Source organism: Symphodus melops (assembly GCF_947650265.1).
Source record: "Symphodus melops genome assembly, chromosome: 20".
In the NCBI taxonomy this organism is placed as follows: Eukaryota; Metazoa; Chordata; class Actinopteri; order Labriformes; family Labridae; genus Symphodus; species Symphodus melops.
The window spans coordinates 60,211-75,000 of NC_136710.1; the positions used below are offsets into that span (position 1 = coordinate 60,211).

At 41.1% G+C, this 14,790-nt stretch overlaps 1 protein-coding gene across 1 annotated transcript in view; it reads right to left on the bottom strand.

The window, feature by feature from the left end:
- Positions 1 to 895: 895 nt before the first annotated feature.
- Positions 896 to 14,790, bottom strand: part of LOC306841123 (tripartite motif-containing protein 2-like) — a 20,007-nt gene continuing 6,112 nt past the window's right edge. Inside the window, exons 2-14 of the mRNA XM_079370795.1 lie at positions 12,185 to 13,006; positions 11,591 to 11,739; positions 6,370 to 6,550; positions 5,906 to 6,165; positions 5,682 to 5,820; positions 5,417 to 5,602; positions 4,880 to 5,075; positions 3,375 to 3,478; positions 3,119 to 3,286; positions 2,750 to 2,918; positions 1,533 to 1,603; positions 1,292 to 1,432; positions 896 to 1,202 (exon numbers count right to left, since the gene is read on the bottom strand). Of these exons, the coding sequence (XP_079226921.1) occupies positions 1,050 to 1,202; positions 1,292 to 1,432; positions 1,533 to 1,603; positions 2,750 to 2,918; positions 3,119 to 3,286; positions 3,375 to 3,478; positions 4,880 to 5,075; positions 5,417 to 5,602; positions 5,682 to 5,820; positions 5,906 to 6,165; positions 6,370 to 6,550; positions 11,591 to 11,739; positions 12,185 to 12,283 (2,016 nt within the window). The 5' untranslated portion in view covers positions 12,284 to 13,006 and the 3' untranslated portion in view covers positions 896 to 1,049. The remainder of the gene's footprint in view (positions 1,203 to 1,291; positions 1,433 to 1,532; positions 1,604 to 2,749; positions 2,919 to 3,118; positions 3,287 to 3,374; positions 3,479 to 4,879; positions 5,076 to 5,416; positions 5,603 to 5,681; positions 5,821 to 5,905; positions 6,166 to 6,369; positions 6,551 to 11,590; positions 11,740 to 12,184; positions 13,007 to 14,790) is intronic.

Here is a 14,790-nt window from a genome sequence, read left to right on the forward strand (position 1 = left end):
CATTAAAGTTACTGTATCAAGCAACCTATGGATCATCCAAACAATCACCGCCACTCTTTTCGAATGATGAATCTTTTGCCTACGATTCAGAAAGAATACCACCATGTGGCAAGAAACAAACGAAACATTCCTTTTTAAAAGATTCATAATATCTAACCATGTACAACAGACTAAAACTGGCCTATGTCTGTCTGACATTGTTTTTAAGGCTATCATTGAGGGATAATCAATCAAACAGTCAATGGAGATCTGGCATGCAGAGGAGGCCCTTGTTTTTCTTCTTAGTTGAAGAAGTAAAGGTTTGCTGATGGCCATTATACAGGTTTTTAAGTCAAATGCTTTGCTTAGTGGCATCTTGATGAAGTCTGATGGTCGGTTAGTATTGTTTACCTTTGAAAGTTAGAGTTGATTACAGTGTTTAATTGTATTCATTGGGACAAAACCTGCAGGGAAAATCTGGGGTAAAAAAATGGGAGTTACAGAAAACAAAAAGAAGAACACTTTGTTCATGTTTTCTTTAAAGCCATTTTATTCAAGTTCTCTACTGATGCCAAAATTGAAAAAAGAGGGACTTCCAGAAATTGACAAATTCAATAACTTGTTGCATCATTGGTGTTCCTCCACGTTTCATCCTTTTCAGTAATAATTATTGAATTTGTATGAGGGCAGCATCAATCTTTCTAATGACAGACCATTATTGTACCATTTCCCATGATCTGCTCCTCTTCTCTGGCCTATTCAGTTATTAAGTTAAATGTGTTTCAGAGACCAGTCTCTAACATCCAGTATCACTGTTTGATTGTTTTAGAATCATCAAGATGTTGATCACATTGTTTGTCCATTTTGGTATAGGAATGTATTCATGGCTGCTCCTTCTTTTATCTGTTATCACCTATTTTCTACCCAATCCTTCTGTTCTTTGTTACACACAGCGGAAGAGTTTCATGCAACAATTCTTAGAATTGGAAATCATGCACCTTATCACTCCAACAACTGTTGCCCCTGTCCTTCTCGCCTACAGTGGCTTCACACCTCCATCCCACTCTACATCATTGTAGGTAACGATAGACTTTGAAGCAGTGGTTACCAGAGTCAGCCACTACCACATGTCCATCTGAGGTCAGAGCCAGACCTTGGGGTCCATAAAGAGGGTCCGCTGAAGTATTGATGTAGGACAGAAAGGAGCCACTGCCATCAAACACCTGAAAAGGATTGTTTAGAGATAGACAATATATATACATATTGCAAAATGTTCTACAACCCTGATGATAAAAACTTAGAACAGCTGTACCTGTATTCTGCTGTTGCCCCAGTCAGCTACAATGATGTTCCCATTATTGTCCACAGCTACACCAGTGGGAGCATTAAATTGGCCGTTTCCCTCCCCGTTAGATCCAAATTTCAACAACAGCTCTCCCTCTGGTGTGAAGACCTGACCATGACAGAAAAAGAAATACATAACATTCAAGGGTCCTAATAAGAGACCTAGACCAGGGGGAGGGGTGGGTAATGTTCAATCAGGATGTCCTTACCTTGACAGAGTGGTTATGGAAGTCGGTCACAATGATCTCATTGTTCTTATTTACAGCTGCAAAATGTGGACCTTCACGACGAGGACATGTAATGGACAAAAACAGGCTTTTAGTACTTCAGCCAGAAGTTATTTTGGTTTCAACATGTACTGTTCACTCTATCTGAAACCCTTATGTAATTGATGTATCTATTCAATAGGGACAATGCAATTCAACAGTTTTAATATATAGTATTAAATTGACTTGCTGCATAAATATTTTATAGTTGTTGCTCATTTCCAACTCATGTTCTCTCGTTGAGCCTTTGAAAACATTGTACATTCAAGCAAGTAAAAGCCTGTAACACCACATGAGGAAAAATTCAAATACATGTTCAACAATACGACAATACAAATTTTATAACCAGTTTAAATAACAGATTGAAGATACAATTTAAAAGGTGTGGTTCATTTACTTTTCAAGTGGACCTTTAACACACATTAAACTACTTTCTGAGATTATGCATAAACTGACACTTTATAAACACTGATAGAATAAGAGTTTTCAATGTGATCGACGTTCGGGTTTTAAAATATGGAGGAGGGTTAAAGGTGGGAGAGCTTGTGTCAATGTGCCCTTCTCGACCCTAACAACCGGCTTGGGCCTTTGGCTGGGGTTATGTTGTGTCACATCATTTGCCACCATGCTCTATATTGGGGATGTCAAACATACGGCCTACAGGTCAAATCCAGCTCAACAAAAGCTTTTAACCAGCCCGTGAGATGTTTTGGAAAAAAAAATATTTCATAGGATTAGTGTCTTAAAATATATATCATCACAGCTGTAAAAAAAACTATATATAGAAATATAAAAAGGGTAATGTGCTGATATAAACTGGACTGGGGAAAAAACATGACTCTCTGTCATGCTTAACACCCCAGACTGATTGTGACAGTAAAGTTAAAATTGCATTTAGTTGTGGATACTGTCTGTGTGTGTGTATTGTGATTCATAGACAATCTGACAACGTTGGTATCTCCAGACAAACACAAACAACATGGATCTGTGTATAAACAATCTTTATAGCCATGAAAAGTTGGTTTAAAGGACAATTTTATATATTTATATATATAAAAACCCTTCATTGCAATTACAATGATAACTAAACTTTGGTCTATAAAATAGTCAAGCTGAAATGGTCATAAGTTGGGCAGTTGGTTTCATTGACAAACATCTACCTGCAAATTGTTTGTCACCATTGCCTCGACTTCCAAACTTGGTGATAAGCTTGCCAGTCAGCTGGAAGATGAAAACAGTGCATGCCTTGTTGTCAACAACTATCACATTTCCATTCTGGTCTACGGACACACCCTTTGGTCCCATAAGTCTCCCAGAGCCAAGCTTTGCCTGATGGAAACCACAACAACACATCAGACAGAAGAAAACAAGGACATAAGACAGAAGAAAAATACATAATTGAGACATTTGCTGTTATGCTCAGTGAAGTATTAAAGAAATAAAATGTCCTTGTAAAATATACGGTATAATTTAAACAACATATTCAAAGCTGTAACCCTTGATCCTTTTACAGCTACCTGTACACCTACCTTAAACTTTCCTTCACAGGAGAAGATGCTGACCCATTTGTTGTCATAGTCAGCAATGATGATGTCACCACTAGGGTGCACAGCGACCCCTGTGGGACGCTGTAGTTGCCCCGGTGATCGTCCCCTCACCCCAAAACGGTTCTTGAATTCCCCTTCGTTTGCAAAAATCTGAAATAACGACACAACAATGAGGACATTGATCCATTTTAACACAATCCAAATCAGCTCTCAGACATCTGGAAAAAAATGGCTTTACCTGAACACACTGATTGTTACTGTCAGCAATCAGGATCCTGCCAGTGGAAGAGGCAGCCACACCTTGAAGATTTGTGAACTCTCCTTTGTTCCTCCCCTTTGTTCCTGAATAGAACAAGAAAGACATTTGTTTGTTCTTGTTCTGGCACTACAGTTCCCAGCATACTTTTGGTTAATAGGAAGTAAAATGTTGTGAGAAAATCATTGTGTTTTTGGTTGCCCCATGACCTATTTCTTCACCATCTTTTTGTCATTCTTGTAATATATTGATAAGCCTAGCAGCACTAAAAAGTAGTCATTTCTGTTTGCTTTTCAAAATGGAAAGAGTAGACAAGGATTGCGGCCTGTAGCGGTTTTAAGGGGTCTTTTTTGTTGGGGTGCCAGCCGGTATCTCAACCGACAACAATCAAAGTTCTTTTCTATATAAATTTATTCCAACCACCACAAAGCTATCCTCTAGTTTTTGTTTGAACCAGACATAACTCAATATTAGAAAAATATTAATTCACCAATCCAGCCATTCACGCCCACCTAGCACCAATTATCCAATAACGCAAGATTTAAAGCCACACCTCCAAACACTCGCGTTCGGGACTGCTGAAGAGACACACGTCAACCCATCAAAACTAAACTACTCTTACCTGCTTGCGGAGTATCTGCCGTTATGATCGCTGCCTCTTGGTAAGAGCTAAAAAAAGTTAGCATCGATGACATTCCGAACATTCTCTGTTTAAACTTGTGATCTAAACAGCCGTGTCATCCCTGACATCTCAGATTCTACTGACGGGAGGTACAGTGACTTCTTATTTGGGAAAGTTTAAAAATTATTTCTTGTGTTCCAAAAGTCTCATTGTTGTTTTCCGGGTTGTTTGTAGGGTGGGAATCCATGGTAAAACCCAGAGTGGATCTTTTATACATTGGATTGACATGGAAAGGATTGACTGAACGAGTGGTGGATTACATGGAATGGATTGTCCTCATTGAACTTCAAATACACAAACTGAAAACTGAACTTGGGTTTAAGGTATCTTTGTTCAAGTTTAAAGTATTATTATTTGTCAAACTGACTCTGACTGTCACCCCTTCCTCTAAGACCGGAGCCGTTACACAGCCATTGAATCAAAATAAAGAAAAAGAAAGGACTCCGACCAGAAACCCGGGATCCGTCCCGCCTCAGCGACTCTCCCTTTCCTGAGATCCAGACAAAAAGGAGGCACTATTGCAGAACCGGGAGCACAGACCCGAACACTCTGGGAATTAAATTACACAGACTTTTCTTCAAAGGCTGGGGCAGCCACGGACTACAACACCGGTAACCGGGATTTATGGACCCACCATCTTGGTGTGTAAGTACCACTTTTATACTAGGGAGCTCATTGGCCATAGAGGAAGTCACAAGGCGTGGAGCCTGTGACGGAGGATAAAGGTATTTCCTCTTGGTGGATTGCCACAGCTTTAGTCTTAGCAGACAGCTTTAGTCTTGTTAATGTCAAACTTATGTCTCACCAATCCGGAATATGAGGTCGTCCTCAATAGGGTTCTGGGTTTTGCGTCGTGGCGTGCCCAGGGCACTGCTGGCCCTCTTGGAACCTTTCTTCTTCTGGCCAGGGGACTTTCCTCGTCGTTTTGCCCCCTCAGAGGAGCCCGTTGATGGGGTTGCGTAAGCAGCCGAGTTGGTTGCAGTGGTGGTGGAGGGGGACACCTAATGGGACATAAAGGATTATGACATATTACTTTGAATTTTGAATTTATGATTTCTTGTTATTGTTGTCTGACATTTAAATGATGACACTATTCTACGATGACATTGGGTTTGGGAGTGACAGTTCATGTATGCTCTTTAAATGTCCTTGATCTGGACAATAATCATATTTAATTCAATGGTATCAATATATCTGACACACATTGTATTGCCCCAATTATCTCATCTATCATTTACATTTAGTATGAACTATTTTGTTTAAAATGTACCCTGGTCTTAGATGAGAGTTGAAGCTGTGCAGCTCACAGCTCATTTTACCAACCCCCACACTCAATACTCACCTCGACCTCAGCCTCAAAGGCACCACTGACTGTCAGTTTGAAGGGGCTTCCTTTGATGTGCTGGTCATACAGACGAAGAGCCAGTGAGAAGTTGCCCTCCTTTGGCACAATGTACAAAAACTCATAGGTTCCATTCTTGTGGTCCACTATTTCACCATCCACTATGCTTCCATCAGGGGTGAAGACCTGGATAAACACAAGGGTTATTTTATGTAATGTTAGTGTCTTTTACCTGGTTTTATTTAAATGTGGGTACAAGACTAACCTCTGCTGATAGGATTGCATTGCCACTCTTGCAGGCTCCACCTGACTTGTCTCTTGTCACTATGGTAACAGAGGAAGGATGTCCTACAATACACTGCTCCAGGCCTGCACCCATGGCTTCACTCTGGCTTGCCACAGCACTTAAGAACAGATGACAAGTTATTAAAATGTTTGTACTCATAAATGCCTTGTTAGCGAGGGCCTAAAAATTGTCTACTGTACAACCTGGTTGTAACAATGGTCCCTAAGTTGTGTATAGACTTCCTTAGCCCATCAGTCTCCAATATTAGATCCAGCTGGTCATTCTCCTCTGGCTGACATGGTAGCCTAAGACTGGCCAGCTCCAGAAGATTCTCTTGCAGTTCTCGTTCCACATGCTGGCTTGCCACACATGCCTCCCCTGCCAAAGCCTCTTCCGTCTGGGTACAGGAGGCCATGATGTCACCTTCCCCACACACAAGGCTATCAACCTGGGCCTGGAGGACCTGGAGACACGTGGAAACCTCCTTTTTAGTGTTGACTGATGTTATTTAATTTGCATTTGCCAACTGGAAAGGGACGCTCTACATTTACTCAAAAACAACAAGTTTGAAAAACACAATTAGTCAGCTAATATCATTCAACAAACAAATTCAGATTTACACCAAAAGCTTACAGATGAGTCTTTCTAATATTTAGGATATATGTACCTTCTGTTTGAGTCCATATGTGACCTCCAGCTCCATCAGCAAAACACTCTTCCGGACATCTAGCTGCTTATGCAGATCCTCAAAGCTGGACTGGATGTCCTCTTCAATGGAAGCTCTCTGATTTGTGAGCTGCTGAAGGATCTCTTTAATGAAGGAGAGGGCATCTGAAATCTGAGGCAATCTGCATAGACAAACGAAAGATTGGAAAACAGCTGATGTCAGAGCCTTTTACATTACATTTACTTTTTACAACTGTCACTGTTATTAGTTCATCACAGCCATTAAATAGTCCCAGCAGGGACAATATTTGTGGCAAATAAAATAACCCTGTTTGCAGGGAGGATTGAGAAACATTTGATTGTAGTTTCTTTTTTAGGAAATGAAATCCCTGTTAATTTTGTGTATGCAAGAATTACTTTGACTGTGTCTGCATCTGTATCTGGGATTGCATACAGTAACAATCATTGAGCAATCTTATTCTCATCAAAATCAATCTGCCCTCTTTTTCCATGGCTATGTCTCACTTCCCTTATTTGCACCGAGTGTCCTCCGAGTTGTCTCCTCCACTTGCGTCTAAGCCCCGCCCACCAGAGATGCACAGAGGAAACGAAGCCGAGGAGAGAGGACCGAGGAAATCAGCTTTAAGACACATGAGACGTCGTTTCCTCGACAGCGTCACATGACGCGACATCAGCTGATCACGTTCAGCTGTCAATCAGCCGAACAGCTGTTTATGTCCACACACACACACACACTGTATTATTTCTAATCACACACACACTGTATTATTACTAATCAAACACACACACTGTATTATTTCTAATCAAACACAGTTACAGTGCTTCTTGATAACAAACACCTGAAGAACAACCTGCAGTCTGTTTCAAACCAAAAGGACAGTTTCTACTGACTCAAAGATTTCATTTTGAATTGTCTATAATTATTGATTATTATTAATCAGTTTGGACTGAACCTAGCCTGTATTTAGACAACCAACTCTGTATTTTATAAACACAGATATTTATGTGTCAGGATACTGAAAATGATTGATTAGAATCTAAATGATGAAACTTTGTGAAGATCAATAAGTGAGAATATAAAACGGACTCCTCTTCATCAAACTGTCATCCTCATCATCATCATCATCATCATCATCATCAGACATTCAAACAGTGTGAGGGATCAGACCTTCATCATCATCATCAGACATTCAAACAGTGTGAGGGATCAGACCTTCATCATCATCATCATCATCAGACATTCAAACAGTGTGAGGGATCAGACCTTCATCATCATCATCATCATCATCAGACATTCAAACAGTGTGAGGGATCAGACCTTCATCATCATCATCATCAGACATTCAAACAGTGTGAGGGATCAGACCTTCATCATCATCATCATCAGACATTCAAACAGTCTGAGGGATCAGACCTTCATCATCATCATCATCATCAGACATTCAAACAGTGTGAGGGATCAGACCTTCATCATCATCATCATCATCAGACATTCAAACAGTGTGAGGGATCAGACCTTCATCATCATCATCAGACATTCAGACAGTGTGAGGGATCAGACCTTCATCATCATCATCATCAGACATTCAGACAGTGTGAGGGATCAGACCTTCATCATCATCATCAGACATTCAAACAGTCTGAGGGATCAGACCTTCATCATCATCATCATCAGACATTCAAACAGTGTGAGGGATCAGACCTTCATCATCATCATCATCAGACATTCAGACAGTGTGAGGGATCAGACCTTCATCATCATCATCAGACATTCAAACAGTCTGAGGGATCAGACCTTCATCATCATCATCATCAGACATTCAAACAGTGTGAGGGATCAGACCTTCATCATCATCATCAGACATTCAGACAGTGTGAGGGATCAGACCTTCATCATCATCATCATCATCAGACATTCAGACAGTGTGAGGGATCAGACCTTCATCATCATCATCATCATCATCATCGGACATTCAAACAGTCTGAGGGATCAGACCTTCATCATCATCATCAGACATTCAAACAGTGTGAGGGATCAGACCTTCATCATCATCATCATCATCAGACATTCAAACAGTGTGAGGGATCAGACCTTCATCATCATCATCAGACATTCAAACAGTGTGAGGGATCAGACCTTCATCATCATCATCAGACATTCAAACAGTGTGAGGGATCAGACCTTCATCATCATCATCAGACATTCAAACAGTGTGAGGGATCAGACCTTCATCATCATCATCATCATCAGACATTCAGACAGTGTGAGGGATCAGACCTTCATCATCATCATCATCATCATCATCAGACATTCAAACAGTGTGAGGGATCAGACCATCATCATCATCATCATCATCATCAGACATTCAAACAGTGTGAGGGATCAGACCATCATCATCATCATCATCATCAGACATTCAAACAGTGTGAGGGATCAGACCTTCATCATCATCATCATCATCATCAGACATTCAAACAGTCTGAGGGATCAGACCTTCATCATCATCATCAGACATTCAAACAGTCTGAGGGATCAGACCTTCATCATCATCATCATCAGACATTCAAACAGTCTGAGGGATCAGACCATCATCATCATCATCAGACATTCAGACAGTGTGAGGGATCAGACCTTCATCATCATCATCATCAGACATTCAAACAGTGTGAGGGATCAGACCTTCATCATCATCATCAGACATTCAAACAGTGTGAGGGATCAGACCTTCATCATCATCATCAGACATTCAAACAGTCTGAGGGATCAGACCATCATCATCATCATCAGACATTCAGACAGTGTGAGGGATCAGACCTTCATCATCATCATCAGACATTCAAACAGTGTGAGGGATCAGACCTTCATCATCATCATCATCATCATCAGACATTCAAACAGTGTGAGGGATCAGACCTTCATCATCATCATCAGACATTCAAACAGTGTGAGGGATCAGACCATCATCATCATCATCATCATCATCAGACATTCAAACAGTGTGAGGGATCAGACCATCATCATCATCATCATCATCATCAGACATTCAAACAGTGTGAGGGATCAGACCTTCATCATCATCATCATCATCATCAGACATTCAAACAGTGTGAGGGATCAGACCATCATCATCATCATCATCATCATCAGACATTCAAACAGTCTGAGGGATCAGACCTTCATCATCATCATCATCATCAGACATTCAAACAGTGTGAGGGATCAGACCTTCATCATCATCATCAGACATTCAAACAGTGTGAGGGATCAGACCTTCATCATCATCATCATCATCATCAGACATTCAAACAGTGTGAGGGATCAGACCTTCATCATCATCATCAGACATTCAGACATTCAAACAGTGTGAGGGATCAGACCTTCATCATCATCATCAGACATTCAAACAGTGTGAGGGATCAGACCTTCATCATCATCATCAGACATTCAAACAGTGTGAGGGATCAGACCTTCATCATCATCATCAGACATTCAAACAGTCTGAGGGATCAGACCATCATCATCATCATCATCATCATCAGACATTCAAACAGTGTGAGGGATCAGACCATCATCATCATCATCATCATCATCAGACATTCAAACAGTGTGAGGGATCAGACCTTCATCATCATCATCAGACATTCAAACAGTCTGAGGGATCAGACCTTCATCATCATCATCATCATCATCAGACATTCAAACAGTGTGAGGGATCAGACCTTCATCATCATCATCATCAGACATTCAAACAGTGTGAGGGATCAGACCTTCATCATCATCAGACATTCAAACAGTGTGAGGGATTAGACCTTCATCATCCTCATCATCATCATCAGACATTCAAACAGTGTGAGGGATCAGACCTTCATCATCATCATCATCAGACATTCAAACAGTGTGAGGGATCAGACCTTCATCATCATCATCAGACATTCAAACAGTGTGAGGGATCAGACCTTCATCATCATCATCAGACATTCAAACAGTGTGAGGGATGATGAAGATGAAGGATGTATTGATAGAAGTTGTAGAGCTTCATATTTGGTTGTTAATCTTCATGTCAGACTCTTTTTAATGGCAGCTCATCACAGAGCGACTCTTTACAAACTCACTGATGTTCATCATCTGTTTAAATGTCCCACGCTCCGTTTAGCCTCTTTTTAATCTCCCTCTTTTCTCCCCTATTAAACTGAAGTCTGATCCTGTGCAGCGTCCAATCACTGAGTGATATACGAGAAGGGGGCGTGTCTGTCAGCTCTCGTGTCTCCTCGGTCATCGCTCCTCGGATCAGCCTCCTCTCTCCTCCATCCTCTCTCCTCCGTTCGCTATTAGAGCTTTGGGACGATCCTCAACATGGCGGCTTTGGAACTACTTCCTGTTCGGCCGAGGACCGAGGACGCAGCCTTTGTTCCTCAATAGATAATTAATTATTTGGGTAATTATTCTGCCCTTCCACTAGATGTCAGCATATCTTTTTCAATCATTGAAGGTTTTCTCATGATATATTTATCTCCTGTAATAACTGTGTAGCTGTAAGCAGGTGTATAGTTACTAACTCCATTAAACTAAAAAAACATGTTGAGATATAGTTTACTTAGTCTAAAAACATGTACTTAACCTTTCCATCTACATTGTACCTACCACACTCTCATTTTAAAAAGTAAGAAACATTCATTGACTTCTCTGTCCTTGTGACTTTAAGGGTTAATGCTTCAGTGGTCAAGATCAGAGCACCTCTTCTTGAAACCGTCAAAAAAAGCCATCCATTGACCTAACAATTTTTTAAAGTATTCCTGCATGTATAGGAGCATTAGGGCGGCTGTGGCTCAGTGGGTAGAGTCATCATGTCTCAACCGGAAGGTCGAGGGTTCGATCCCCAGCTCCTGCAAGCAACATGTCCGATGTGTCCTTGGGCAAGACACTTAACCCTGAATTGCTCCTCCTGCTCTGTCAGGGTGTCTGCAGTTCACTGCTCCTGTGGCCGAACGCTTGGTGTGCTAATTGCCCCTCGGGGATAAATAGAGTTTCGAAAAAATATATATTATTATTTTTATTCAACCAGATAATTAACCCTTGAGATAAAGATTTCTTTCACCAGGGAGACCTGGCCAAGAGGGCAGCAGCACATGTTATGATAAATAGTATATGATTATAAAAAACAGTTTACAGACAATAGGGACATTTTGAAACAGATTTCTACCTGCTCTGGACAGTCCCTAGGCTTTCCTGCAGGCTGCTCCGTTGCTGCTCCAGGGCTTGGCTGAGGGACACCATAGGGTGTTCTACATGGTCCCCCACACAGTCCTCACACAGCGGACATACGCAGGCCAAGCAGTACTGGTCTGCCACCTGCAGATGGTGAATGAAAAGGTGCAACACAGCATGTAGTTCTGCTTGTAAACAGGGGAGGTAGGTAAAGAAAAGTGTCCAGGTCTTTTGTCCAGATTTTCTGTGTGACCCCTAAGCTACTAATTTGTGTGACCCCTAAGCTACTAATTTGTGTGACCCCTAAGCTACTAATTTGTGTGACCCCTAAGATACTAATTCCAGTAGAAGAAGTGGTGAGAAGGAGTTAAAGGTATACAACCACATTATTCAGGGACAAACAGGTTCCATACCCTCGTTACTCACTGAGAATGACATTAGATGAAGTGTTTTGACTGATAATCGAAAAAAAGATTAGTACTGATATATTTGAACATGTCACACTAGATATCAGTTGCTTTCTTCCCCAATGAAGGAAGCTAAGTGAAGGGACACAGATTGATGAGCACTTTGAATGTTGCTGTCCTACCTTTGCTGGATGTTGTGGGCAGGCATTTTTGCCGGGTGGAGCCTCCAGAACAGTGCACTCCTCACTGCTGCTATCTGGGGAGTGTTGGTGGACCTCCATCTGCAAGCACCAGCCAGTTGGAGGTGAACCTCCAAACACACCCCTTATGCCACAGGGCAGCCAGGAGAGGGGGCTAGCTCAGATACAATAACATTTGTTCTCATTTGATCTATTTTGTTTGATTGTTTTTAGTGCATGACATAAATGAAAATACTGTAAATAAATAAATGAAATTTCTCCTTTTGGAGTGCTTGCTTTTGTAATATATTTTTCTCAGAATTCATTCCAATATGCATCAGATAAAAAGGTGAAAACCATTTACAACAACTTCTTAAGAGTATTTGAAACTGATAGATCTTAGTCGAGGCATGGCTTTAAAAATTGGATGTATTTTTTTCTATTCATACGTAGAGCAAAGATATTTAGACACACCTTTTTCTGGAGCCTGCTGTCAAATTCAGAGGGTCATAACCCCTTTCTGCAAGACTTTTCCACAAAGCACCCAAGAAAGAGGGCTAAACATCAGACTTAGATTCACTTTTCTGTTATTTCAGTGTCAATCCACTTCTGTTTAATAAGGGGCAAGACATCTAGGACCCACAATATTCCCATTTAAAATGGATTTCCTCGTTAAAATATCTTATTAATTCACAGAGCAGCATATGTCCCTCGAAAAATCAAAATCCGTCCTCTTCAGATCTGAAGTAGGGAAACACAACAGAGTTTGATGTTGATGTAATTCCCAGAGAATCCAAACTGAGAGCAGCCTTCGTCCTCTTTGCTCTGGAGGGGAAACAAGACAATGATGAGGATTGGGTAAAAACAAAAACATTAATTAGACCAAAAGTCAAAAAACATACTAAATAATCATTCAGATGGGGGAAAATGGTAGCCATGAGGAAAAAACGGAAAACATGATCAGACAACCAACACCACACTCGACATAAGCCCCGTTTCCACTGAGCAGTTCAGTTCCATTTGTCTCGGTTTGGCACGCATTTTGTGCTGTTTCTAAAGACTAAAGGCGGGAAAGATTCCTAAATAACCGATCCGTACTGTCCAACTTTTTGGGACCCTTCAGTTGGGGGGCCAAGAATATCGATCTGACCCTAAAAGGTGGAGCTAAACACTGCAGTCCGTTGATTGGTCGAAAGTATTGTCACTTCCCGTGTAACAGCGACAAACACAACCCCACCATGTTTAAACAGCTGATTGTTAGCGTGTGTATTTGTCCTCGCCGCTCACAGCCTTCTCTGAAACAAAGCTGGATTGAGTTCTTGTAATAAAGAGTCACATGACAGTGACAGAGGAGATGACCTGCTGGATGTCTCCGTTTTTTTGTGACGCTACTACGTAGCTGACGGGGTTATCGTCATCCGGAGGATCAGGGTTTACAAACCAAACCGAACTGTACTGATCCGTACCGGACTGCCGTGTGGAAATGGGCAGACTAAGGCCTTGTCCACACGTAGCCGGGTTTTTGTAAAAAAAAAAAATCCTGCCTCCTCCGTCTAGAAAAAAACTTACGTACACACGACCTCGTTTTCAGAAAAAACTTCATCCACACGTAAACGCAGAAGTGCATTTTTCAGCACATTCATACTGTTTCCGAATGTAAACACAGGTAAACATATGTGACGTAAGAACATATTTTGTCGCAGGCAAACACAAAACCCTGGTTATTAACGTCCACATGTAAAGACATAAACGGAGAATTCGCAGATTTTCACTTTGGTCGGAGGTTTTTAAAAACTTCGTTTTTGATGCCGTAAATCTGCGTTTTCGTGTGTATGAGAGGACAAAACATAGAAAAATATCTTGGTTTTGTGAGATACCTTTAATCCACACATGGGTAATCAACACAGTTGAGATCAATCACACAGGTGAACACAATAATGGCAATCAACACTGGAGGGAAACACACTGACAACTACAGAGTAAAACATGGAACACTGAAGACGCTAGGAAACATTAACACACACAAGGGAAACAAACAACACAGTGAAGAATTAAAAACAACATCAGAAATCAAAACTCTGAAATACGCAACTAAACAAGACAAAATCATGACAAAGGGAGTATATCAAAAGCAAGACCAGACCATGTGTTTTAATGATTGAAACCAAAACCAGACCTGTAACAATCTAGAGTACTAAAAAAGTCATTTTGGGAAGGATTCAAAGATTGAGAAAACAAAAATGAAATAGGAAGTGAGCAGAAATGCAACACTGGACCCAAACACACAGTCTTTCACTGTCACTATAGGAAGGCCCATATGATCTCTCCAGGTGGTTCATCAGATACCTGAAAACTCCTGCTAAACCTCCAGATGTTATACTCTGTCGTAAGGACACAGTTGGAGGAAGGAAGGCGGTGCAGTCGGTAGGACTAACTGAAGGTAAAGAGCTTCTCAGAGCAGAAATGTAGGTCACATGAATGTCTTCAAAGTGATGGAGAAAGAGAGAGAGTGAGGGGTGGGGCGGTGGTTACCATGGTACCAGACTGCCGAGGGCGGGGATGAGATACAACAAAAAGTAAAGCAGTCATGTTCCCTTTAATCCTAAATT